Consider the following 27,362-nt stretch of genomic DNA (forward strand, 5'->3'; position numbering starts at 1 on the left):
GCTCTGTTGTTATCTTTTCATTCAGCAGCCTAACAGCCCAGGGATAGAAGCTGTTCTTTACCCTGTTGGTGCGACTAATCCTGCTTCTATATCTTCTGCCCCAGGGCAGGAGATCAAGAAAGTGCCGGCCAGGGTGTGACTCATCCCTGAGAATTTTCCTCACTCTCCTGAGGCAACGTTCTTAAATTGTTTCATCCAGTGGATTCACAGGACAGCCCATAATATCTTGTGCTGTATTCACCACCCTCTGTAGGCACTTCCTATCAGATGATGTCAAACCAGCGTCCCACACCGTGATGCAGTAGGAAAGGACACTTTCCATTGTGGACCGGTAGAAGGAGATAATCAGATGTTGATTGACATCGTTCTTCTGCAATACTCTGAGGAGATGGAGTCTCTGTTGGGCTTTCTTAACCACCTGGGTTGTATTTATTTTCCAAGTAAGGGCTTCACTGAGATAAACTCCTAGGAATTTAAAGGAAGAGACTCTCTCCACACAGCCCTCCCCGATGTACAGCGGGCCTAGTTCTCCTCTCTTCCTCCGAAAGTCCAACGCCATCTCCTTTGTCTTGCTGATATTAAGGCACAAATTGTTCCCTAGGCACCATGTAGAAAAAATCGCAAGACTCGCAAGACGTTTTCGTCTTGCGAAGCAAGCCCATAGGGAAATTCGTTTTGCGAAGTGCCTCCAAAACGGAAAACCCTTTCGTCTAGCGGGTTTTCCGTCTTCCGAGGCGTTCGTCTTGCGGGGCACCACTGTAGAAGGAGATCATCAAATTGCAGATCATCAAATGGATGCAATGAGGTCTCACCTTACCTTCATACGTGCAGTAATAGAAGACGTTCAGCGCTTCCACAGCGGCTGGGCCCTGCTGTTTGTACCCAAAGATCAAGTCAATCCACTCGTGGAGGTGGGCAGACACATACTCCGACTCCTGCCACAGACACAAGGGGATGATGATGAGATCGAAGCACAGCACAGGACAGTTTGCACGCCACCCAACCATTAAAAAAGACCACCACCGCTTTCCCTGGGGCGCAATCTGCTCAGAGACAAATACCGCCGTACCTTGGCAGCCGAACGCCTTGACTCCTGAACAAATCGGCTCCCGAATGATTGAAACACGGAAGTGAGCGTTCTGGCTTTTGAATGATTTCCAGAAGCCAGACATCCGGCATGGCTTCTGATTGGCTGCTGAGGAACGCTCCTGCAGCCAATTGGAAGCTGCGCTTTGGTTTTTGAACGGTCCTGGGAGTCGAACGGACTCCTGGAACGCATTCTGTTTGAAAACCAAGGTACCACCGTAACTGAAATGCAGAGACACGGCAAGTAAACAATTCCCCCCCCCCCCAATGACCCGTGAATTTTTGAATTTTATTGATATTGATGCTGCATTTTATGTTGTATTTCATGCTGTTTTTAAGTCGCATTTTAATCAATGTTTTATATTTGCTGTTAGCCGCCCTGAGCCCGGTTTTTAAACCAGGAAGGGCGGGGTATAAATAAGAATTTATTTATTATTATATTTATTTAAACTTTCTGCATCTTTTTTGGTTGCCATTAATTTGATTTTGAATTGATTTTAAAATGAATTGATTTTAGAATGCTGTGTTACTTTTATTGTTGTTAGCTCCTATGAGCCCGGCTTTGGCTGGGGAGGAAGGGATATAAATAAAAATTTTTTTTTATTATTATTATTATTATTATTATTATTATTATTATTATTATTATTTATTAATTATATTATTATTATTATTATTATTATTATTATTATTATTACTACTACTACTACTACTACTACTTCTTGTTTGTTTGTTTTGCAAATCCCAATGCAGGTAGACCTGCTTCACGAGGGAAAAAGCAGCCCACCCCCCCAAGTCAGGTTATTCTGACCAGTTTCAGCATATTTTTAAATTTTAAAATGGATTTGCACATCGCTAAGACTCCAAGGTGTCCTCTATATGAGACTGAAAAGAAGGAATTTAATAAAAGCGTGTCGCTCACTGTTTGGAAAAGGGCACGTAGCGTACTTGATTTCCCTAACTACAGCCAGAATGAAATGGCCTCAGAAAAAAAAGAAGATACAGAACAGCCCTCGACTTTCAGAAATTGCCCTCAGCAATTAAAGCATTTGGGCTTAGTTGAAACTAAAGGAAAAGGAGGGTATTATTATTATTTATAATAATGGACGTGGGTGGCGCTGTGGGTTAAACCACAGAGCCTAGGACTTGCCGATCAGAAGATCGGCGGTTCGAATCCCCGCGACGGGGTGAGCTCCCGTTGCTCAGTCCCTGCTCCTGCCAACCTAGCAGTTCGAAAGCACGTCAAGTGCAAGTAGATAAATAGGTACCGCTCCGGCGGGAAGGTAAAGGGCGTTTCCATGCGCTGCTCTGGTTCGCCAGAAGTGGCTTAGTCATGCTGGCCACATGACCCGGAAGCTGTCTGCGGACAAACGCCGGCTCCCTCGGTCTATAGAGCGAGATGAGCGCGCAACCCCAGAGTCGGTCACGACTGGACCTAATGGTCAGGGGTCCCTTTACCTTTTAAGTGTTTTTTATAGCAATAAAATCTTCCTTTCTCTCCATTGCCCTGCCTGCCTGTGCAATGTGGCGCATTGCTCCTCTTACCAGGGCTTTACGGTGCTTGTGGATAAAATCTTCTGGGGATTTGGCCCATTTGGGAAGGACGACGTCGCCCACTTTCTCATTCGACATCTGCAGGGAGCCTAGGTCAAAGCCTGCAGGGAGGGAAAATGTGGGAGAATGCAGCAGGCAGCCAAAACCAGCTTTCTCCTCCCCCTCAAAAAACCCCACCTTAGCTCCCCTTTTGCAAACCACACTTCCGATTTCCAGAGTCGAGGACCAGCAACTCACACTCGGCATGATCAACCTATGGGACTCGTTACTACGAAGTTACACATCTTACTGGAGGTCCCTGACATCTCCCCTTGATCTCTGTTTACCCACTTAAGGGTGAAGATATACCGTGTTTTTCGCTCTATAAGACACACTTTCCCCCTCCTAAAAGTAAGGGGGAATGTGTGTGCGTCTTATGGAGCGACTGCAGGCGGGAGGCTCTGCTCAGCGCTCCCTTTAAAGAGCTGCCTGGAGTGTGTGTGTGGCTCTTGGGGGCTTTTCCCCGAGGAGGGAGAAGGGTTGCCCTTCTCCACGCTCCACGCACTCTTTAAAGGGAGCGCTGCCGGGGAGAGGCTGCACGCAGCTATCCTATAAGCCAGGACAGCTGTGCTGTGATCCTGCTTGCTGTCCTGGCTTCTTGCTTAGCCCTAGGCAGGTGGAGCTATCCTGCGCGCTCTGTCCCTTTCCCCATCTCCCAGAAAAGCCCCCAAGAGCCGCGCTCCCTTTAAAGAGTGTGTGGCTCTTGCTGGCTTTTGCGGGAGGTGGGGGAAGGGACAGAGGGCAGCCCCTCAGTCCCTTACCCCACCTCCCGCAAAAGCCAGCAAGAGTCGCGCTCCCTTTAAAGAGCCGTGCGAAGCGTGTGTGTGGCTCTTGGGGGCCCGCCACCCTTCTCCCTCCTCGGGGAAAAGTTTGCAAGCGCCGCACACACGCTCCACACGGCCCGTGAAAGGGAGCTCTGAGCAGAGCCTGGAATGCATACAGGCTCTGCTCAGTGCTCCCTTTAAAGAATTCTTTTTTCCTTGCATTCCCCCTCTAAAAACTAGGTATGTCTTATGGTCAGGTGCGTCTTAGGGAGCGAAAAATACGGTAGGCCAGATTTGCAGAGCAAGGCAGGGATGGGCGCTTTTGAAGCATCCTCACCACCTTCAGGGCAAGGAGTATCCTTCTCTCTCCCCTTGGGCAAACTCTGAAAAGACCCATTTTGCAGCTTTCCCAGCCAGATCCCAACGTTAAATTGAGGATAAGAGAGGCCTGACCCGGCCCTGCTTGGCTATTACAGGGACTGAACTTGGGATCTTCTGACTCCATCTTTGGATACAAGGCCTCTCCAAATACTTGGCCGCAAGAAAATGGCGACTTACCATATTTTTCGCCCTATAGGCCGCACTTTTTCCCCTCCAAAAATGAAGGGGAAGTGTGTGTGCGTCCTATGGGGCAAATGTGCACCGACCCCTCTCGCTCTCCAGGCTTCAGGAAGCTATCCGCAAGCCTTGGGAGCCCGGCAGGAGTTCCCGCCGGGCTCCCAAGGCTCGCAGACAGCAGCCTGCAGCCCAAAACCGGGGGAGCGCTGCGGAGCGCACCCCGGGCTTTGGGCAGCTCTCTGCAAGCCTTGGGAGCCCGGCGCGACTTCCCGCCGGGCTCCCTGGGCTCGCGGAAAGCAGCCTGTTCTGGTGGCTGGGGAAGCCTGGGGGGGGAAATATATATTTTTTCTTTATTCCCCCCCCCCCAAAAAAAACCTAGGTGCACCCTATGGGCCGGTGTGCCCTATAGGGCGAAAAATACAGTATTTCCTGCAGGTGAATTCCTCTGCGGAATCTGCCTGGTCCCTGTCAGCCAGCAGAACCGGCAGCCCAGAAGACCTAGGAATCTGAACCAGCCCAGGAGAGGAACGCTTACTGTTTTGGTTCTCCAGGAAGTCCGTAAAGTAGAAGAATTCCGGGATCAGCTCCTTCACGTCCACGGGGTTTTCCATGCGGGCTTGCCAGGCAGCGGGGACAGAGTGAAACTGGCGGTCGGAGCAGTCAAACCTGCCGGTGTAAGACCGAGAGGAGATTGAACCGCAAAACTGCAGGGTTGGAATTTGTCCGATCCTCTCCGCTAAAGCCGTCCCAAGTCGGCGGCCACCACCGCCTTGTCAAAATGGGCAGAGACACACATTCCTGGTTCCTATGCAGTAATGCCCTAAGCGTCAGTTTGCATTTCCTAGTGCAGAAAGTTATTGATCTGATGTGTAGAGATCTTTCCTATTCTACTTAATTCAAGAGAGCTCTGGAAGCTTCTCTGTGTGAAAGAAGCAGAAGGTTCATGATGTTTGGGTTATACCTTCAGAGAAGCTGAGTACAGTGGTACCTCGGGTTAAGAACTTAACTCATTCTGGAGATCTGTTCTTAACCTGAAACTGTTCTTAACCTGAGGTACCATTTTAGCATTTAGCATTTTAGGGCGCAATTTCTGTTCTCATCCTGAAGCATAGTTCTTAACCCGAGGTACTATTTCTGGGTTAGCGGAGTCTGTAACCTGAAGCGTCTGTAACCTGAAGCGTCTGTAACCCAAGGTACCACTGTAAAGGTAAAGGGTAAAGGGACCCCTGACCATTAGGTCCAGTCGTGATTGACTCTGGGTTTGCGGCGCTCATCTCGCTTTATTGGCCGAGGGAGCCAGTGTACAGCTTCCGGGTCATGTGGCCAGGATGACTAAGCCACTTCTGGCGAACCAGAGCAGCGCACGGAAACGCCATTTACCTTCCCGCCAGAGTGGTACCTATTTATCTACTTGCACTTTGATGTGCTTTCGAACTGCTAGGTTAGCAGGAGCTGGGACCGAGCAACGGGAGCTCACCCCATTGCGGGGATTCGAACCGCCAGCCTTCAGATCAGCAAGTCCTAGGCTCTGTGGTTTAACCCACAGCACCACCCGTGTCCCTAGGTACCACTGTACAGCTGCCTTAAACTGATTCTGTTATCTTTCAGTCAAGGTCATGCTGACTATAAAAGTAAGGCGAGGTTACACTTTCTCTTTCTCTCTCTTTTCCTTCTGGTGTGGTGTTCTGTACATAGTATGCTTAGTGCTAAGGTCTAGACTTATTATAAGTTATTTTAAGTTTAAGTTAAATGTGCTGCAACTGGATTTCCTATGGACAGGGACAACCCTAAATGTATTGGATTTGTGACCGTTATCCTCATTTGCCTTCAGTAGCACTAAAGCTCTGCTGGATGAAGTATTAATTGCCTCTGGTCTATTTTGGGGGGATCCTGCAACATGTTTAAGTTTTTACTCTGCTAACTATACGTCAAGGGGAAGAAATGGAGGCAGTGAGAGATTTTACTTTCTTGGGCTCCATGATCACTGCAGATGGTGACAGCAGCCACAAAATTGAAATACGCCTGCTTCTTGGGAGAAAAGCAATGACAAACCTAGACAGCATCTTAAAAAGCAGAGACATCACCTTGCCAACAAAGGTCCGTATAGTAAAAGCTATGGTTTTCCCAGTAGTGATGTATGGAAGTGAGAGCTGGACCATCAAGAAGGCTGATCGCCGAAGAATGGATGCTTTTGAATTCTGGTGCTGGAGGAGACTCTTGAGAGTCCCATGGACTGCAAGAAGATCAGACCTCTCCATTCTGAAGGAAATCAGCCCTGAGTGCTCACTGGAAGGACAGATCCTGAAGCTGAGGCTCCAGTACTTTGGCCACCTCATGAGAAGAGAAGACTCCCTGGAAAAGACCCTGATGTTGGGAAAGATGGAGGGCACAAGGAGAAGGGGACGACAGAGGACGAGATGGTTGGACAGTGTTCTCGAAGATACGAACAAACTGTGGGAGGCAGTGGAAGACAGGAGTGCCTGGCGTGCTCTGGTCCAGGGGGTCACGAAGAGTCGGACACGACTAAACAACAACAAGAAATACCCTATATCGGAGTTCTGCTCTGGATCAACATTGAGTAGAATTCCATGACGCTAAGTGCCCATATGACGAGAAGGGAAATGAGCAAAGGATAAGGTAGCCTCAGCCATCATGTCTGTGTGTGTTTACTGAAGGAGCAGAAAGGGAGAAGTCTTCTTTTCCACCGCTGGCTTGCTCTCACTCACCTCCCGCTTTGCAGCTGGATATGCAGAGTAGTGAAAGGCTCCGTGCGGATCAGGTAGTGCATGACGCCGGCCGCGTTTGAGTAGTGGGTTCCGTAGTGGAACTTGTCAATCATGCCCGTGGGATCCTCAAAGCTCTCGTACCTGCGGGCAGAATGGCAAAGCCGGAAAGAGAAGAACTCAAGTCTGTGCAGTGACTCCCAGATGGCAGACAGAACAACAACAACAACAACAACAACATCAACAACAACAACAGTTTATTATTTGTACCCTGCCCATCTGGCTGGGTTTCCCCAGCCACTCTGGGCAGCTTCCACAAAGATCAAAAATACACTAAAATGTCACGCATTAGAAACTTCCCTAAACAGGGCTGCCTTAAGATGTCTTCTGAATGTCAGGTAGTTGCTTATCGCTTTGACATCTGATGGGAGGGCGTTCCACAGGGCGGGCGCCACCACCGAGAAGGCCCTCTGCCTGGTTCCCTGTAGCTTTGCTTCTCGCAATGAGGGAACCGCCAGAAGGCCCTTGGCACTGGACCTCAGTGTCTGGGCAGAACAATGGGGATGGAGACGCTCCTTCAGGTATACTGGGCCGAGGCCGTTTAGGGTTTTCAAGGTCAGCACCAACACTTTGAATTGTGCTTGGAAACGTACTGGGAGCCAATGTAGGTCTTTCAAGACCGGTGTTATATGGTCTCAGCGGACGCCCCAAGTCACCAGTCTAGCTGCTGGATTAGTTGTAGTTTCTGGGTCACCTTCAAAGGTAGCCCCACAGAGAGCGCATTGCAGTAGTCCAAGCAGGAGATAACTAGAGCATGCACCACTCTGGCGAGACAGTCCGCGGGCAGGTAGGGTCTCAGCCTGTGTACCAGATGGAGCTGATAAACAGCTGCCCTGGACACAGAACTGACCTGCGCCTCCATGGACAGCTGTGAGTCCAGAATGACTCCCAGGCTGCGCACCTGGTCCTTCAGGGGCACAGTTACCCCATTCAGGACCAGCAACAACAAATGTATACTGCTTCATCCAAAGGTCATGGGACGGTTCACATCGTAAAGGTACAAACACGGGGACACAAAATGTAAAACAGAACGAAAGCAAGGCAATAACTCCCTTGCCACAAACACACCAAGAAGCATTTTCGCCAATGGTGGTTCCAAAATGGCGCATGCGATTTAGCATGACTTGGCCACTGCTTTTCTGCTTTGAGATATTCTCCCTACTGGGCAGCTCCCCATTCCTAATCCCCTGTCCGAAACCATATAACCCCAGTCCTGAAAGACCTACATTGGCTCCCAGTATGTTTCCGAGCAGAATTCAAAGTGCTGGTGCTGACCTTGAAAGCCCTAAACGGCCTCGGTCCTGTAGACCTGAAGGAGCGTCTCCACCCCCATCGTTCTGCCCGGACACTGAGGTCCAGCGCCGAGGGCCTTTTGGCGGTTCCCTCCCTGTGAGAAGTGAGGTTACAGGGAACCAGGCAGAGGGCCTTCTCTGTGGTGGTGCCTGCCCTGTGGAACGCCCTCCCATCAGATATCAAGCAAATAAACAACTATCTGACTTTCAAAAGACATCTTAAGGCAGCCCTGTTTAGGGAAGTTTTTAATGTTTGATCATTACCGTGTTTTTAATGTTCTGTTGGGAGCTGCCCAGAGTGGCTGGGGAAACCCAGCCATGTGAGTGGGATATTACTACTACCACTACTGTGGTACCTTGGTTTTCAAATGCCTTGGTACTCAAACAACTAGGAATCCAAACACTACAAACCCAGAAGCAAGTGTTCTAGTTTGTGAACTTTTTTCAGAAGTCGAACGTGCTCCATTTTGAGCGCTACACTTCCGTTTTGAGTGCCATCCGTGCTCTGTTTTGAGCATTACGCTGAAGTCTGTTTTTGCTATTTATTCTGCGTTTTTGTTTTTGCGGCTCTTTTTGTTTTGTTTTTGTGACTGTGTGGAGCCCCGTTCAGCTACTGATGGATTGATTGTGAGACTGCAGTACATTGTTTATTGCTTTCATTTTATGGATCCATTGTCTCATTAAGATAGTAAAAGTCACGTTAAATTTCTGTTTTAGGGGTTGTTTTTAAATGTCTGGAACGGATTAATCCATTTTGCACTACTTTCTATGGGAAAGCGTGCCTTGGTTTTGGAACGCTTTGGTTTTGGAACGGACTTCCAGAACGGATTAAGTTTGAGAACCAAAGTACCACTGTATTATTATTATTATCTTGAATGTTGAGATGAAAGCACTTTTTATATGGACCGTAGCGAGGGGGAAAGAGTTAAACCATCCCTCTTTCCCCCCAGCCATGATTCTGCCCTTCCTGCAATTTGCTAGGGTTGGCAGAGCTGGGAGAGGGAAGAAACTGATGCAAAGGGAAAGGCTAAAGAGACCGTCAGGAGGAGAGACGGATTGCAGAGAAGCAAAAACCTAAAGTGGTCGCTTGCCCTCCCAAGTGGCTTTGAACTACAACTCCCATGTTGTCTCAAGGGTCTCTGGCATTTCCTCCCACTGAGATGCTTCCTGCCTTCCCAGCTGCGTCTGTCCCCGGAAGGCTGCAACGCCGACGAGAAAACTCTGCACTCACTTCTCCTTGACGTCCTTGGCGTGTCTCTCGTTGGCAACCCCGATGGGTTTGGAGAGATCCCGGAACACAGCCGGGTTGGTGAGATCCAGAGTCTCCGAGACGTAATCCTGCAGGATCCACGGGAACTTGAGGGGAGGAGAGAAAGGAGAGCCTCTGGTTTTGCCTGCTTGCGGGATCCATAGCTGTCAACTTACAGATTTGAAAATAAGGGACCAGCAGCCTCGAAAATAAGGGATCAGCAGCCAAAATAAGGGATTTTCAGAGCACAGGTATGTTCAACTTCTGAGCCCCTCCGAGCCAAAGGCCGAAAACCCAGCCAGCAGCCAAACGAAGCCTCAAGCGGTGGTTCCCACAGCGCAGCAACCCGGCAAAGGGGATGCAGCAAGGAAAACCACCGTCACCTCTCCGCTGGGAAGCGCTGAGCAAAGGCGAGTCCCCAGGCAACGCGGCCGATTTGATGGGCACAAGGCATGCAAGCTCCACCCCCCAGTCGTTCTCAGACTCCTCATTGGGTGAGCAACGCAGCCAAGCAACACAGTTGGAGCCTCCCTCCTCCCTGACTGGCAGGGAGGGAGGGAGGGAGAGGAGCTGCTACCTTTGAAACCCGGGAAATTTAAGGGACATCATCAATAAGGGACAGCAGCGGGACACAGCGCTGGGATAAGGGACTTTCCCGCCAAATAAGGGACGCTTGACAGCTATGGAGGGATCCAGCATTTGCAGGGAGGGTGGGAGCAGGAGGGGAAACCATCTTAAGAAGCACCTGAGGCTCAAGGGCGAAGGTTTGCCCTCGGATGCTTACCACGGGATACTGGGAGAGGTCGTTGTAGGTGCGGCCTGCGATGGTGTTAAGCTGCATGAGGTATTCAAAGTTTGAGATCTCCCTGTTAACCCATTTCTGGAAAAGGAGGGTGAAAATAAAACAGTGGATTTTGTAAGGATCTGGCAAAACGGATGGGCCAGAATGGTAAATATTTTTTTAAAAAATTAATTTATTTGTTTGGTTTTTCAAATTGAAGTTTTACAATCACAAATCCGACATACATCATAAAACAAGATTCCATAGAATCTCCTGGACTTCCCTCCTCCCTATTGTGGCTCCTATTGTTAACCATTTCCTCCTGCATTTTTTATAATAATCCAAATCTTTAAATCGCCATTATATCCAAAATTCTCCATTACTACAAAGTGACATTCCAATCCTACTAACGATTTTAACTGTTTACAGTTTTTAAGATAAATTATAAAATTTCCCCATTCTTTATTAAAATTTTGGTCTTCCTGATTTGATTCTTCCGGTCTTTCTCTCCCCCTCTCTCTTTCTCTTTCTTTCTTTCTCTCTCTCTGATGATGACACGCCTCCATGTCTGAAAATCTTGCTAATAAACTTGCCCGGTGTGATTTACTGCTGGCTCGCTCCTCCTGACAACCATTCCCTTCTTCCCACTTCCAGATAAAGAAAATAAATAACCAAACATTAAAAAATTTCCCTAAACAGCAGGCAAGGCTGCCCACTTTGCAAACCACCTGCCTTCATTCTCAAGGATCAGGAGCGTCTGTGCACATCAGATTTGTTTGTGATGAAAAGACAATGTTAAATTAAGCACCTGAGTCAAGCCCGAGGCTTTCAGTAAGTCCTGAGGCGAGCGGCTGGCAAAATAGATCTGATTCGGTGGTCGGAGGCCCAGGATGGAAGAGTAAACCTTGTTCCTGACCTGGGAGAGAGAGGGCAGAAAAACCAGCAGGACGTTATGATCAGCTGCCGACCCAGCGACCGACTTGCCCAGAAGGGCACTGAGTCTGCAGCATAATAATAATAATAATAATAATAATAATAATAATAATAATAATAATAATTTATCATTTGTACCCCGCCCATCTGGCTGGGTTTCCCCAGCCACTCTGGGCGGCTTCCACAGAGACCAAAAATACACTAAAATGTCACACATTAAAAACTTCCCTGAACAGGGCTGCCTTAAGATGTCTTCTGAAGGTCAGGTAGTTGTTTATCGCTTTAACATCTGATGGGAGGGCGTTCCACAGGGAGGGCGCCACCACCAAGAAGGCCCTCTGCCTGGTTCCCTGTAGCTTGGCTTCTTGCAATGAGGGAACCGCCAGAAGACCCTCGGCGCTGGACCTCAGTCTCCGGGCAGAACAATGGAGGTGGAGACGCTCCTTCACGTCTACTGGGCCAAGGCCGTTTAGGGCTTTAAAGGTCAACACCAACACTTTGAATTGTGCTTGGAAGCTGTGCATTTGCAAATGAATTAATATGTGCTCCACTAGGTTAGACCACAGAGCCTAGGAGCTGCCGATCAGAAGGTTGGTGGTTCAAATCCCCGCGACGGGGGGAGCTCCCGTTGTTTGGTCCCTGCTCCTGCCAACCTAGCAGTTTGAAAGCACAGAAGTGCAAGTAGATAAATAGGTACCGCTCTGGCAGGAAGGTAAATGGCATTTCTGTGCACTGCTTAGTTCGCCAGAAGTGGTTTAGTCATGCTGGTCACATGACCCGGAAGCTGTACGCCGGCTCCCTCAGCCATTAAAGCAAGATGAGCGCTGCAACCCCAGTCGGCCACGACTGGACCTAATGGTCAGGGGTCCCTTTACCTTTACCACTAGGAGATCAAATGATGAGGAGGAGGGGGGACCCATCTGCTGTTACCTTTTTCTTGAAGTTGAGGAAGTAGTTTGCCTGGTCGATGAAGAAGAACTCCAGGGCGGACCTGCGGAGGTTGTAGCGTCGGAGGTGCAGTTCCCGGAGTTGAGACAGGGGGCGCTTGAAGTCGTAGCCGATTCCTGGGGGGAGAAGGATCACAGTGCTTAATCTCTCAAGTGTGGAGAGCCAAAGACAATGATCAGCTGTTGCCATGGACCGGTGGAATGCAGAAGAACGGTGGGAGGAACCAGCGGGGGAACCCACAAGGAATTCTGGTCATGCCTCCTGTGGTCTCCCAGGACCAGAAGAGGGATGAAGAGAGAGGAGCACAGGCAGGCGATTTGGCACAGTCTCAGATTGCTTTGCAAGGGCCCTGGAGGGTAGGAAACTTAGGCAGCTGTGGGAAGGCAGCAACCTTCAGTCTCACAGGGGCATCTTTATCAACGACTTGGATGATGGACTCAAGGGCATCCTGATCGAATTTGCAGGTGACACCAAACTGGGAGAGGTGGCTAACACCCCAGAGGACAGGATCACACTTCAAAACGACCTTGACAGATTAGAGAACTGGGCCAAAACAAAGAAGATGAATTTTAACAGGGAGAAATGTAAAGTATTGCACTTGGGCAAAAAAAATGAGAGGCACAAATACAAGATGGGGGACACCTGGCTTGAGAGCAGTACATGTGAAAAGGATCTAGGAGTCTTGGTTGACCACAAACTTGACATGAACCAACAGTGTGACGCGGCAGCTAAAAAAGCCAATGCAATTCTGGGCTGCATCAATAGGAGTATAGCATCTAGATCAAGGGAAGTAATAGTGCCACTGTATTCTGCTCTGGTCAGACCTCACCTGGAGTACTATGTCCAGTTCTGGGCACCACAGTTCAAGAAGGACACTGACAAACTGGAACGTGTCCAGAGGAGGGCAACCAAAATGGTCAAAGGCCTGGAAACGATGCCTTATGAGGAACGGCTAAGGGAGCTGGGCATGTTTAGCCTGGAGAAGAGGAGGTTAAGGGGTGATATGATAGCCATGTTCAAATATATAAAAGGATGTCACATAGAGGAGGGAGAAAGGTTGTTTTCTGCTGCTCCAGAGAAGCGGACACGGAGCAATGGATCCAAACTACAAGAAAGAAGATTCCACCTAAACATTAGGAAGAACTTCCTCACAGTAAGAGCTGTTTGACAGTGGAATTTGCTGCCAAGGAGTGTGGTGGAGTCTCCTTCTTTGGAGGTCTTTAAGCAGAGGCTTGACAACCATATGTCAGGAGTGCTCTGATGGTGTTTCCTGCTTGGCAGGGGGTTGGACTCGATGGCCCTGGTGGTCTCTTCCAACTCTATGATTCTATGATTCTAGGAAGAGTTGCTGCATTCACGAGGCCTGGCAGTAGAGAGCAACTTGTTTCTCCTAACAGAAACAGTGAACTTCACTTACTCCGTGTGATTTATTGCTGACCTGCTCCTGACAGCTGCAACTTTGGCTACTCAGGAATGGGAACCTGAATTTCCCACTTCCCACCTGGGCTGCTTCCAGTGGGACCTTTATTGTGGGATTGGGGTGTGTATGTGTGTGTGTGTGTGTGTGTGTGTGTGTGTGTGTGTGTGTGGCGTTTGCCTCCTAGGATGGGTGATAAGGAAAGGGTTAAAATGGGTGTGATGTGATTGGCCAGTGAGAATGCAAGGGTGGAATAAAAGTTAGAGTGGGAGGTTTTGAAAGTGGTTGAGGTTTGGGCGTTGAAGAAGGAAGAGGGAGGTTTAGGTATGGATTGATAGAGTTGTATTGAGAGAGAGTGAGAGGAATTGCTAGGTGGAGTCAGATAGATAGTTGGGAATAACCAGTTTGAAGTTGTTAGGAACTAAGATTAAGAAACTGTCAAGAAAAACTAACTGAAACCATAAGCTTGTTCCTGCATTTAAAAATAAACTTGATTAATTCTGTTAGCACAAAATTGGAAAACCCCAAATATCCCGACCGTTAAAGATTGGCAAATTAAATTATTTGAATATATGGATTTGGCAAAAATGATGCAGAACATCAGACAGCAAAAAGGTACAAAGCTTATTGACGATTGGACCAAATTCATAACATATATGGAAACAAATTCTAGAGATGTAAAAATCACAGTAGGTTTAATATGACCCTTGCGATGTGTAGACGATATAAAATGAAAAACTGCAGAATGGATTTAATATTTACATAACCCAAAACCGAGATGGAGGGAAGTCAACCGTTATTTGTTGTTAATTAATGTTTGTCTTCTGGTTTGTTCATGTGTTTTGTATTGGTTGATGTTTTCTTTTTTCTTTGGTGTGTGTTGTTTATTTTTGTTTTTCTTCTTTTTGTGATTTGGTTATAGAAAATGAATAAAAAGATGTCAAAAAAAATAAATAAACTTGATTATTTGTTTATGTTAACAACTGACTGGACTCCGTGTGTCCCCGTGAGATACAGGGTGGTGGCAGCGGAAAAAGCAATTGCAGTGGCGGCACAGGGTCAATAGACCGTCAAATGTCCGGGGCCCCTGTTTGTGATCGCCACTGTGTGTGTGTGTGTGTGTGTGTGTGTGTTAGAGAGAGAGAGAGAGAGAGAGAGAGAGAGAGAGAGAGAGTGTCCTCACACATGCCACATTTTTGCACGACTCACACAAGGTTGTGGACACCAAAATGCAAGCCTCTCTCCCAGCCCACTCAATTTGTATTTGCCCTCTGCAAGGAAAACCCGGTAAGCAAAAAAACAACAACAGCACCCTCTGGCGAGAGACCCATGGGTGCTATCTCAACAACCTGTTTGCAACCTAAGCACCACTGATTTCTCTGGGCCCTTGTGACTTTCAGTTTGCACTTCTTAGTACAGGAAGTATTGCTCTGATGCGTAGAGATCTTTCCTATTCTAATTAATTCCAGAGGGTTCCGGAAGCTTCTCTGTGTGAAAGAAACAAGCAGGAGGTTCATGATGTTTGGGTTATTCCTTCAGAGAAGCTGAGCACAGCAGCTGGCTTAAAGTGGTTCTCTTATCTCTTCTGACAAGGTCATGCTGACTATAAAAGTACAGTGGTACCTCGGCTTAAGTACTTAATTCGTTCCAGAGGTCCGTTCTGAACCTGAAACTGTTCTTAACCTGAAGCACCACTTGAGCTAATGGGGCCTAAAGCTGCTGCCGTGCCGCCGAAGCACGATTTCTGTTCTTATCCTGAAGCAAAGTTCTTAACCCGAAGTACTATTTCTGGGTTAGCGGAGTCTGTAACCTGAAGCGTATGTAACCTGAGGTACCACTGTAGGGCCAGAAGGAGCCTTGTTTTCACTTTCTCTTTCTATCTCTCTTCCTTCTGGTGTGGTGATCTGTACGTAGTGTTAAGTTTTAGACTTCTTATAAGTTATTGTAAGTTTTAGGGGACGCAGGTGGCACTGTGGATTAAACCACAGAGCCTAGGGCTTGCTGATCAGAAGGTCGGCGGTTCGAATCCCCACGACGGGGTGAGCTACCGTTGTGCTGTCCCAGCTCCTGCCAATCTAGCAGTTCGAAAGCACGTCAAAGTGCAAGTAGATAAATAGGTACCACTCTGGCGGGAAGGTAAATGGTGTTTCCGTGCGCTGCTCTGGTTTGCCAGAAGCAGCTTAGTCCTGCTGGCCACATGACCCAGAAGCTGTACGCCGGCTCCCTCGGCCAGTAAAGCGAGATGAGCGCCGCAACCCCAGAGTCGGCCATGACTGGACCTAATGGTCAGGGGCCCCTTTACCTTTATTGTAAGTTTAAGTTAAGTCTGCTGCAACTGGATTTATTATAGACAGGGCCAATCCTGAATGTATTGGATTTGTGACCATTCTGCTCATCTGCCTTCAGTAGCAGTAAATCTCTGCTGGATGAAATATTCTTTGCCTCTGGTCTACTTTTGGGAATCCTACAACGTGTTTAAGTTTTGACTCCACTAGCTATACGTTGGAATCTACTCTGGATCAATACTGAGTAGAATTCCATGACAGTGAAATCAAGTTCAATGGCAGCTGGCAGGGCTCAGAAACAAAAAGGAGATACAGTGGTACCTCGGGTTACAGACGCTTCAGGTTACAGACTCCGCTAACCCAGAAATAGTACCTCGGGTTAAGAACTTTGTTTCAGGATGAGAACAGAAATTGCGCACTGGTGGTGTGGCGGCAGCGGGAAGCCCCATGGTCAGATCACTTCCTGGTGCAACTGGACTTCTCCGCGACCCATCCCCTCTGCAGGGAGGTGGGACCGATTCGGATGGTCCGCCCCCGCCACTTAATGGATCCAAATGGTTTCCAGAGAGTGGTTGGGGATGCTTTATCCCATGTTGATGGCCTTTCAGCCGATTCCCTGGTGGCCCGCTGGAATGTGGAGTTAACCAGGGCTATTGACTGTTTGGCTCCGAAGCGCCCTCTCCGATTGCATGAAGCCCGGAGAGCCCCGTGGTTTTCCACGGATCTGAGGGCAATGAAAAAATCATTGAGACAGCTAGAGCGCCGGTGGCGGATAACTCATTCTGAATCTGACCGGACACGGGTTAGAGCTCAACGTCGAGCCTACCAAGTGGCGATAGCGATGGCGAAGAAGACTTTCTTCACCGCCTCTATTGCATCTGCAGAAAACAGCAGCAGGAGACTCTTTCAGGTAGTTCGCAATTTAGCGGAACCACCTGTAACATCGGGGCCCAGTACGGGCCACATGTTCTCCTGCAATGATTTTGCAAATTTTTTTGCAGATAAAATCGCTCAGATTCGGGAAGAAGTAGACTCCACCGTGGGAGCAGGGCCGGGGCGGGAGAGTGCTAGAGTCCTGTCTGGTCAAGTTGTGTGGGATCAATTTCAATCTGTTACCTCCGAGGATGTGGACAGGCTGCTTGGACGAGTGAAGCCAACCACCTGTCTCCTGGATCCTTGCCCATCCTGGCTTATAAAAGCTAGCCGGGAAGGACTGGGCGATGGGCTTCGTGGGGTGGTGAATGCTTCCCTCCGTGAGGGAGCCTTCCCAGACCCGCTGAAAGAGGCGGTTATTAAACCGCTTCTTAAAAAACCATCTTTAGATGCGGCCACGATGGCCAATTATCGCCCAGTCTCAAACCTCCCATTCTTGGGCAAGGTGATTGAGCGAGTGGTTGCTGAACAACTCCAGGCACGCCTGGAAGAAGCGGACCATTTGGATCCCTTCCAGTCGGGATTCAGGCCTCATCATGGGACTGAAACTGCCTTGGTCGCACTGGTTGATGATCTCCGGCGGGCTAGGGACAAAGGTGAGAGCTGTTTCCTAGTTCTGCTGGATCTCTCAGCGGCGTTTGATACCATCGACCATGACATCCTTCTGGACCGTCTTGAGGGGCTGGGAGCTGGGGGCACTGTCATACAGTGGTTCCGCTCCTTCCTCCTGGGCCGTGTTCAGAAAGTGGTGGTGGGGGATGAGTGTTCAGACCCCTGGCCGCTCACTTGTGGGGTGCCTCAGGGTTCTGTCCTCTCCCCCATGCTTTTCAACATCTACATGCAGCCGCTGGGAGGGATCATCAGGAGGTTTGGGCTGGGTGTTCATCAGTATGCGGATGATACCCAGCTCTACCTCTCTTTTAAATCAGAACCAGTGAAGGCGGTAAAGGTCCTGTGTGAGTGTCTGGAAGTGGTTGGAGGATGGATGGCGGCTAACAGATTGAGGTTGAATCCTGACAAGACAGAAGTACTGTTTTTGGGGGACAGGAGGCGGGCAGGTGTGGAGGATTCCCTGGTCCTGAATGGGGTAACTGTGCCCCTGAAGGATCAGGTGCGCAGCCTGGGAGTCATTTTGGACTCACAGCTGTCCATGGAGGCACAGGTCAATTCTGTGTCCAGGGCAGCTGTTTCCCAGCTCCATCTGGTACGTAGGCTGAGACCCTATCTGCCTGCGGACTGTCTCGCCAGAGTGGTACATGCTCTGGTTATCTCCCGCTTGGACTACTGCCATGCGCTCTACGTGGGGCTACCTTTGAAGGTGACCCGGAAACTACAACTAATACAGAATGCGGCAGCTAGACTGGTGACTGGGAGCGGCCGCCGAGACCATATAACACCGGTCTTGAAAGACCTACATTGGCTCCCAGTACGTTTCCGAGCACAATTCAAAGTGTTGGTGCTGACCTTTAAAGCCCTAAATGGCCTCGGTCCAGTATATCTGAAGGAGCGTCTCCTCCCCCATCGTTCTACCCGGAGACTGAGGTCCAGCTCCGAGGGCCTTCTGGCGGTTCCCTCACTGCGAGAGGCCAAGTTGCAGGGAACCAGGCAGAGGGCCTTCTCGGTGGTGGCGCCCGCCCTGTGGAATGCCCTCCCATCGGATGTCAAGGTGATGGACAACTACCTGACATTCAGAAGACATCTGAAGGCAGCCCTGTTCAGGGAAGTTTTTAATATGTGACATTTTAGTGTATTTTTTATCTCTGTTGGAAGCCGCCCAGAGTGGCTGGGGAAACCCAGCCAGATGGGCGGGGTACAAATAATAAATTATTATTATTATTATTATTATTATTATTATTATTATTATTATTATTATATATCTAAAATGGTGCTTCAGGTTAAGAACAGTTTCAGGTTAAGAATGGACCTCCAGAACGAATTAAGTTCTTAACCCGAGGTATTCCTGTTTCTTTTTGGAGAGGCCATGAACTTTGGCCTCCAGACCTGGGTAGCTGGAAGTGCTTCCTGGGATCATTGTCACCTCACACACCCTGCCCTTACCTTCCTCGGTCTCATCCTTCTCACAGCTGCTGTCGTAAAAGTAGATGTGCTGAGTGGTGACTTCTAGCCGTCCCGGGATCACGGCCACGATGGTGATCAGCTCGCAGTCCTCCGAGATCACCAGCTTCTCTCTCTGACTTTGTTCTTTGGGCTCCACCCTGGAAGAGATGGACGAAGGATTGGTAGGTAATGCTTGGTGTTCCTTTATACCTCATTGGAAGGCCACCTGGATTATTATTATTATTATTACAGTGGTACCTTCGTTCTCAAACACCTAGGTACTCAAACAACTTGGAACCCAAACACTGCAAACCCGGAAGTAAGTGTTCCGGTTTGCGAACTTCCTTCGGAAGCCGAACGTGCTCCATTTTGAGTGTTATGCTTCCGATCTGAGTGCCACACTTTTGTTTTGAGTGTTACGCTGAGGTCTGTCTGTTTCTGCTATGCATTTTGCATTTTTGTTTTTGCGGCTCTTTTGCTTTTGTTTTTTGTGACTGTGTGGAGCCCAGTTCAGCTACTGATTTGACTGATTGTGTGGCTGCAGTACACTGTTTATTGCTTTCATTTTATGGATCAATGGTCTTGGTAGATAGTAAAATTCATGTGAAATTGCTGTTTTAAAAGTCTGGAACAAATTAATCCAATTTGCATTACTTTCCATGGAAAAGCGTGCCTTGGTTTTGGAACGCTTTGGTTTTGGAACGGACACAGAGCCACAGAGACTTACAAACTACCCAACCTAAGATGAACTTATAATGTCGGATTTCAATTAGTCGCCAACGTGTTGCATAAGTCGTACTACTTCTATATACACGTTACATTTTTCTAACTCTCTTTTAAGGGCACCCAGTTTGGTGCCCCATGCAGAAGTGAGTTCCAGAGTTTAACTGTGCTGCGTGAACCCCACATTGGATTCGATCTATCACACGGCTGCCCGGAAGAGAACTCACAGGTTATCCAGGAAGGAGAGGTCTTCTTCCGCCAGCTGGTCATCCTGCATCTCGCTAACCTTTGCCTCCTTGGCGACGGCCAAGGGGATCGGCTCAGCCGGGTTGTGCAAATAATCGGCCCCTGGAAGGTGGAGGAAATGAATGCAGGGATCAGGGCCCTGACCTCACGGCCGCACTGGGACAGGGGGTTGAATGCCCGAGGGACAATTAACAAATGCTAAGAGTCACAGAACTGCAGAGATGGACCAATTGTCCCCTTAAGAACGCTGTGCGTCTTACCAGACCAAAAATTATTAAAAGAATGGGGATGTGCTAAAGAGTATATGAAAAAACATTGTTCTGGAGTAAGCATATCGGTATGTAATGAATGAAGGGACGTGGGTGGCGCTGTGGGTTAAACCACAGAGCCTAGGATTTCCTGATCAGAAGGTTGGTGGTTCAAATCCCCGCGACGGGGTGAGCTCCCGTTGCTCGGTCTTTGCTCCTGCCAACCTAGCAGTTCAGAAGCATGTCAAAGTGCAAGTAGATAAATAGGTACCTATCCGGCGGAAAAGTAAATGGCATTTCCGTGCGCTGCTCTGGTTTGCCAGAAGCAGTTTAGTCATGCTGGCCACATGACCCAGAAGCGGTACGCCGGCTCCCTCGGCCAATAAAGCAAGATGAGTGCCGCAACCCCAGAGTCGGCCATGACTGGACCTAATGGTCAGGGGTCCCTTTACCTTATGTAACGCATGAAGCTTTGCAGGGTTAAAGAAAGAGAAAAATGGTGCAAAAAGTATAAAGATAGAGGTAATCTACATTAGGCACAACAATTTAGAAAGAGTAAAAATTTCGAGATCTTAGAACAAAGGAAGGAAATCAATATGTGTATATGTACGTAATAATTAAAATGATGATATGGTTTTATTTGTAGGTGTGTGTTTTTGCTTTTTGTTTGTGCTTTTTTCCTCTTGCGTCTCTCCCCCCTCCCTTGTTTGTACTGTTTTATTTTGGATTCAATGTTTGTAATTTTTGTTGTAAATTTGCATTGGGAAAAAGCAAAACTGCAGAGATGGAAAGGTCCTCTAGTCCAATGCAGGAAGAGGATGATTTTTCACTGCAGCATTTATATTGCACCTTTCCCCCCAAGGTCAAGGCAGGGGTCTGGGGCTCTCCTCCCCGTATTTATCCCGCAAAGATAAAAGTAGGCAAGACTGAGAACTGACGCCCGGCCCAAGCTTAGCCAGGGAGCTTCACGAGCGAGTGGGGATTTGAACCCTGGTCCCTAGTCGGCCACACCGATGCTGGCTCACAGAAATGGGGCCGCGCGATGGGCCGTCACCTAAAGCTGTCTGTTTACTCCCAGGGAGGCTGCTCCTTACCCTGATTGTCACGCAGAGCGCTGGCTTCCGTGTGACGGTCAAAGTTGTAGTTGGGTACCAGCTTAAGCCTCATTCGAGAGTAGGTCTCGGCGCATGACAACTTCCAGTGGATCTCAGGAGGATTTCTGGAGAGAAAGAGAGAGAGAGTTAGTAAGGTCCCCTCCTCCAGAATCCTGGGTATTAAGAGGAAGGATAAGGCCAAGGCCATTTCTTAATAATAATAATAATAGCCTGCCCATCTGACTGGGTTGCCCCAGCCACTCTGGGAGGCTTCCAACATATATACAGTGGTGCCCCGCAAGACGAACGCCTCGCAAGACGGAAAACCCGCTAGATGAAAGGGTTTTCCGTTTTGGAGGCTCTTTGCAAAACGAATTTCCCTATGGGCTTGCTTCGCAAGACGAAAATGTCTTGCGAGTTCCTGCGGGGTTTTTCCCCCTTTCCCCCCCTTTTCCTAAGCCCTAAGCCGCTTATCACCTGATCCGCTGATAAGCCGCTTATCAGCTGATCCGCTAAAAGCCGCTAAACCGCTAATAGCGCTAATCCGCTAAGCTGTCAATGGTCTTGCTTCGCAAGACGAAGAAACCGCTAGACGAAGAGCCTCACGGAACGGATTAATTTCGTCTTGCGAGGCACCACTGTAAAAACAGCCTTCACACTGGCCAGATTATATGTGATGCCCTCTGCCATCTTGAGGGCAGATACCCAAAGATTCCAACTGAGAAACGACTCTGCCCCTGTGGAGATGGCAATCTGGAAACAGTGGCTCATGTTCTCCTGTCCTGTCCACTTTATAAAGATCTGAGGAATGAGATCATCACCCCATTCTTACTTACCATCCCAGGCTGCCCTTCTGAGGCCACATTGTTCTTTCTTTTATTAGATAAAAATGATCAGACAACACAGCAAAGGTTGCTAGGTTTATCGAGGGTGCAGTGAGATTAAGGACCACTATCTGAACGATAATCTTGGTCATTTGATTGCCCTTTTTACCCACTGCTGTCTTTTTTTAATTTGTATATATTTTATTTGTATATATTGCTTGTTTGATGTTGCTATAGCAGTTGGCTAATGTGAATAAAGTTTATCTATTGTGTTGTGTATATAAAAACATAATAAAACATTACACAGTCATACCTTGGAAGTAGAACAGAATTCGTTCCAGAAGTCCGTTCAACTTCCAAAGCGCGGCTTCTGATTGGCTGCAGGAAGCTCCAGCAGCCAATCGGAAGCCCCGCCGGACGTTTGGCTTCCAAAAGAACATTCAAAAACCGAACAGTTGCTTCGGGTTACGATCATTCGGGAGCCAAAACGACCGAGTTCCAGGGCGTTCGACAACCAAAGGTACAACTAAAAGCTTCCCTGTACAGGGAATCCTTCAAATCTAGAGTCATAAATAGCTACTTTATGCCAGAGGAAGCCTATTTAGGTAAACCAGAACAGCCAGTTTAGCCTAGCAACGGCTTTCCGGCAGCCTTCACCAACTTGGCTCCCCACCCCACCCCCGGTGCTTTGGACTACAATTCCCATCCACCCCTGGTTGGCCAAGGCTGCTCCCTGGGTCTACCCCATCACCAGCAGTCCAATCCATTAAAAATAAAATAAAATAAAATGTTCTCCAAAGCAGAGATCCCGGGGCTGGAAGCAATTGCAAAGCCTGGATTAGTTGCAGTTTCCGGGTCACCTTCAAAGGTAGCCCCACATAGAGCGCATTGCAGTAGTCCAAGCAGGAGACAACCAGAGCATGCACCACTCTGGCAAGACAGTCTGCGGGCACGGAGGGTCTCATCCTGCGTACCAGATGGAGCTGGTAAACAGCTGCCCTGGACACAGAACGGACCTGCGCCTCCATGGACAGCTGTGAGTCCAGAATGACTCCCAGGCTGCGCACCTGGTCCTTCAGGGGCACAGTTACCCCATTCAGGACCAGGAAGTCCTCCACACCTGCCCGCCTCCTGTCTCCCCAAAACAGTACTTCTGACTTGTCAGGATTCAACCTCAATAGCTTACGCAGAAGCACAGCTTTTCTAAGGTCACCTGCCCCGTCCGGCTGCCGGCCAAGGCGGCTGGAGACCAGCGGAGGAATGAGAAGAGCCCTACCGATCGGCCCAGGCAGAGCGCTGGGAGGTGAGCAGTCTTCTCAAGGCCTTCCATTGCTTCAGGACGGTGTTCTGGTGGTTGTTGAGTTGCTTCAGCATATTGGTGTGGCGGATGTTCTCATGCTTGGCCTTCTTCATTACTGGCTCCAAGATCAACTCCTGGCAAAAGGGGGAAACCAAGGAGAGGGAGAGGGGGAGAAAAGGGCAAGAGGGTGATGAAGGGAAGGGGAATGGGGCAGGGGTCCCCTCGGCTGAAAGGGGGTCCCTGCTGCAGGTGGAGCAAGAGAAAGGCACGGTTCATCCATGGAAACAGAAAGGGAGAGAGAGACTATCAACTGATGCCGGGATATTTTCAAGCTCACCTAAGGGCAACCGCTAGTTTGTTTCTTTTTGTAAAAATCGTTTTTATTGATTTTCCAATAAAAAACATCCAATTAAATATCCGACCACAATACCCCAATTAGAAAACTGAAAAACTAAAATAAAAAAGATCAAATTATAGTCCAAATTGTATTTATTAATTTCTTGGGGCTCCCCACGGTCTGGATCTCTGGAGCATATCTCCACATCTTAGTCCTGCTTCTCGATATTAACATCTCAATATTATTTTTTTGTCCCTGGGTCCGGGATTCTCATTCATGTCAAACACCATATACTTTCATCCGCTGAATTTTGTTAATATACATTTTTTCCAACTGCCTTTTTATCAGCTCAGCTTCGTCTGATTCCGTTCCAATTCCGGGATGTTGTCCAAATCTGTTATCTTTGATGGGCCAACCACTAGTTTTTGAGTGGGGTTCAATCACATGCCAGGAGTGATAATAGTAATAATTCGAGGTGGGAGAAAATTCCCTGTCTGGGGGTTCGGTTAAGGAGCCTCGAACCAGATTCACAAACCGCCAGGCTTCTAATATTAGAAAGCTTTATCATACTCAAACGTTTTGTGTATCTTCTGTCGGGAAATTATACTTTTTTGTGCATTCTGCAATGTGCGCGTTTAACTGGCGCAATTTCAGCCTCTTACGAAGCTGAGCTGATAAAAAGGCAGTTGAAAAATTGTATATTAACAAAGCTGTATTCGCCAGATGAAAGTATATGGTATACAAAAAAAGGATACTTTTTTGTGCATTCTGCAATTTGCACGTTTAACTGGTGCAATTTCAGCCTCTTACGAAGCTGAAATCATGATAATTAAGTGCACACAAGGTTTTCCCTGGAGCAAAATGAGCTTTAATGCTTGCTGCCTGCCTCACTGGGAAAGGCCTGTTCAGCATGCCAGCTAGCTCCTGGGAGCCTAGGGATGGTCCCAGGAGATCTTGCAGGAATTCGGACGGCCCAACGAGATCTCGTGAGAGCATCCCCAAGCTGACGCACCGAGTCGACTTTGCCATGCTTATCAGAAAAGGCCCGCTCATTCTGCCAGCTCTGAAAGGGTAAGGAGATGCTCGTTCAGGGCAGTTCGATGCGATTTTGAGGATCCGCATAATCCACCGAACCCCCACATAAGATGTGATCATATTGCAACACATTACAGGACAGCGTCCTCATGAGCCTCTGAGACTGCATCCATTAACACACACCCTATATAGGAAAAACTGCGCCATCTCGGCTGTTTATTCTCGAGCCATCCACTTTCTGCCACCTTTTAAAGATTTTTATTATTATTGTTGTCATTGTACAACCTGTGTACAATAAAATTAAATGAGCCTCCCCCCCAAAAAGACCCACAATCTCTTATCGAACAACACACCACCTCACGTCAGTTTCGCTATGTTATTTTCTGTTCAACAGACTGTTAGAAAGATGTTGGGAAAAGAAAATTATGTGGTTTTAGCAGAAAAGATATAAAGGATTAAGTAAAGATGAATTGTTGAAAGAGAGAAGGTAAAATTAGAATATGTTAAGACAAATTATTATGATAAAAACAAAGTTGGAAGGATTTGCTGGAATATCTAAATGAATTAGAATACAAAAATGGGAGGGGTGAGGAAGTCAAGGAAATAAGTGAATGTAAGAAAGTGAGTTAAAGATTGGATTTAGTTACAGATAGGTAGCCGTGTTGGTCTGCCATAGTCAAAACAAAATAAAAAAATTCCTTCCAGTAGCACCTTAAAGACCAACTAAGTTAGTTCTAGGTATGAGCTTTCGTGTGCATGCACACTTCTTCAGATACACAGGTTGGATTTGTTTTTTTATCTTTTTTCTTTTTCTTTTTGTTTTTTGCCTATATGTACTGTTTTTTCTTTTCTTGTCTGAGTGTTTTTTGTGTTCTGTATTTTTTGTAACTTTTAAAATGTGAATAAAAATTTATTATTAAAAAAAAATTTAAAAAATTCTGTTCAACAGCCCACAGATAGAAGCTGTTTTTTAGCCTGTTGGTACGACTGATTATACTTCTATATCTCCTGCCCGAGGGTAGAAGATTAAAGAGGTGATGGCCGGGCTGTGAGTCACCCCTGAGAATTTTTCTCGCTCTCCTAAGGCAACAATCCCTTGCAATGTCATCTAGCAGGCTCAAGGGACAGCCCATGATATCATGGGCTGTATTCACCACCACTTTCTGTCCGTGGCTGTCAGGCCAGAATACCACACTGTGATACAATATGAGAGGACACTTTCTATTGTGGACTGGTAAAAGGAGTTCCTCAGTTGTTGTTTAACATTATTCTTTCGCAAGACCCTGAGGAAATGGAGTCTCTGTTGGGCCTTTCAGACCACCTGAGTTATGTTGATTTTCCAAGTGACGTCCTCACTAAGGTGAGAGCTGAGTGGGGGGGGTGCTCATGTAATCTCACGGTATACAAGCTGTACAAGTGACAATAAAGTATTTCCATTTCAATTTCATCCCAGCTGTGGGAGTTGTAGCGCAGGGTGCCTGTCCATCGCTGCCTACCTGGAACCTTCTCCTACTCTCTGCTTTCTCCTTCTCCCTCGTCTGGGAGCTGCTCATCAAGGCATCGTAGCAGGAGTTCCAGAAGTTCGACATGTGGTCGTGACTCTTGGCAAACGTGTCCACTTCAAACTGGGCCATGGTGGGCTGCACCTGTGGAGGAGACCCCACCGGGGAAGATCCATCAAGAGCCCTTTTTTATTAAAAAAAACCTCTGAATCCAATGGCACAGAGGCAGCGGGTCAAACAGCCACATACGGAGTTCTATTCAGCCTAGTCCTATTCAAGAGCAGCAGGGTGGCGCTGTGGGTTAAACCACAGAGCCTAGGGCTTGCCGATCAGAAGGTCGGCGGTTCAAATCCCCGCAACGGGGTGAGCCCCGGTGTTCGGTCCCTGCTCCTGTCAACCTAGCAGTTTGAAAGCATGTCAAAGTGCAAGTAGATAAATAGGTACCACTCCAGCGGGAAGGTAAACGGCATTTCCGTGCGTTGCTCTGGTTCGCCAGAAGCGGCTTAGTCATGCTGGCCACATGACCCGGAAGCTGTACACCGGCTCCCTCGGCCAGTAAAGCGAGATGAGCGCCGCAACCCCAGAGTCGGTCACGGCTTGACCTAATGTTCAGGGGTCCCTTTAACTTTATATATACAAATATCTACAGGCTGTAATACACAAGCAGTTCATACAGTCAAACGGAGTACAGCGGTACCTCAGGTTACATACGCTTCAGGTTACAGACTCTGCTAACCCAGAATAGTACCTCGGGTTAAGAACTTTGCTTCAGGATGAGAACAGAAATCATACTCCGGCGGCCCGGCGGCAGCAGCGGGAGGCCCCATTAGCTAAAGTGGTGCTTCAGGTTAAGAACAGTTTCAGGTTAAGAACGGACCTCTGGAACGAATTACTTAACCCGAGGTACCACTGTATCTCAATATGAGAGTACGGAATAACAGATACACTCTTGCTTAAAACGTATACAGGAAGTGCGGCATCAGCGATGGAAGTCAATCACTTACGTGCTTCTCGATGAAGGCGGTCCACTCCGGGGTGGTGCAAAACTCCTGGAAGTCCTCGTAGAAAGTGGGGCTGCCGTTGGTGGGGGGCAGGGAGGGGAGGAAGTGCTGCAGCTGCAGGGTGTCGTAGCACTTGTCCATCAAAGTGCGGATGATGGGCACCAGCCAGGAGAAGGTCTCTGACTTGGTGTGCAGCGAGTGGCGCAGGGGGGTCTCCAGCTTGCCCAGGACGTAACAGGCCTCCTCCTTCTTGGGGGCCGAGGCCGTTTGCAGGAGGCTGTGGAGCTTCACGTAGGCCATGGATTGCAACTGGGGAGGGAGGAGAGGGGTGGTTCAAGGCGGGAAGGAACAGAAGAGCCGGCCATTCATTCATTG

At 48.2% G+C, this 27,362-nt stretch overlaps 1 protein-coding gene across 8 annotated transcripts in view; it reads right to left on the bottom strand.

Annotated features, from left to right (window-relative positions):
* NBEAL2 (neurobeachin like 2) overlaps positions 1-27,362 on the bottom strand; it is a 220,973-nt gene that overhangs the window by 24,943 nt on the left and 168,668 nt on the right. For all 8 annotated transcript variants that reach the window (XM_081834115.1, XM_081834113.1, XM_081834111.1 and 5 more), the window contains 14 exons: positions 26,991-27,296; positions 25,981-26,130; positions 23,089-23,246; positions 20,989-21,113; positions 19,628-19,748; positions 18,678-18,835; positions 11,967-12,100; positions 10,912-11,019; positions 10,107-10,202; positions 9,305-9,429; positions 6,725-6,865; positions 4,534-4,664; positions 2,629-2,738; positions 818-935 (listed from right to left, as the gene is read on the bottom strand). In XM_081834115.1, the coding sequence (XP_081690241.1) occupies positions 818-935; positions 2,629-2,738; positions 4,534-4,664; positions 6,725-6,865; positions 9,305-9,429; positions 10,107-10,202; positions 10,912-11,019; positions 11,967-12,100; positions 18,678-18,835; positions 19,628-19,748; positions 20,989-21,113; positions 23,089-23,246; positions 25,981-26,130; positions 26,991-27,296 (1,981 nt within the window). The remainder of the gene's footprint in view (positions 1-817; positions 936-2,628; positions 2,739-4,533; positions 4,665-6,724; positions 6,866-9,304; positions 9,430-10,106; positions 10,203-10,911; positions 11,020-11,966; positions 12,101-18,677; positions 18,836-19,627; positions 19,749-20,988; positions 21,114-23,088; positions 23,247-25,980; positions 26,131-26,990; positions 27,297-27,362) is intronic.

This window comes from Podarcis erhardii, assembly GCF_964252035.2.
Source record: "Podarcis erhardii genome assembly, chromosome: 12".
In the NCBI taxonomy this organism is placed as follows: Eukaryota; Metazoa; Chordata; class Lepidosauria; order Squamata; family Lacertidae; genus Podarcis; species Podarcis erhardii.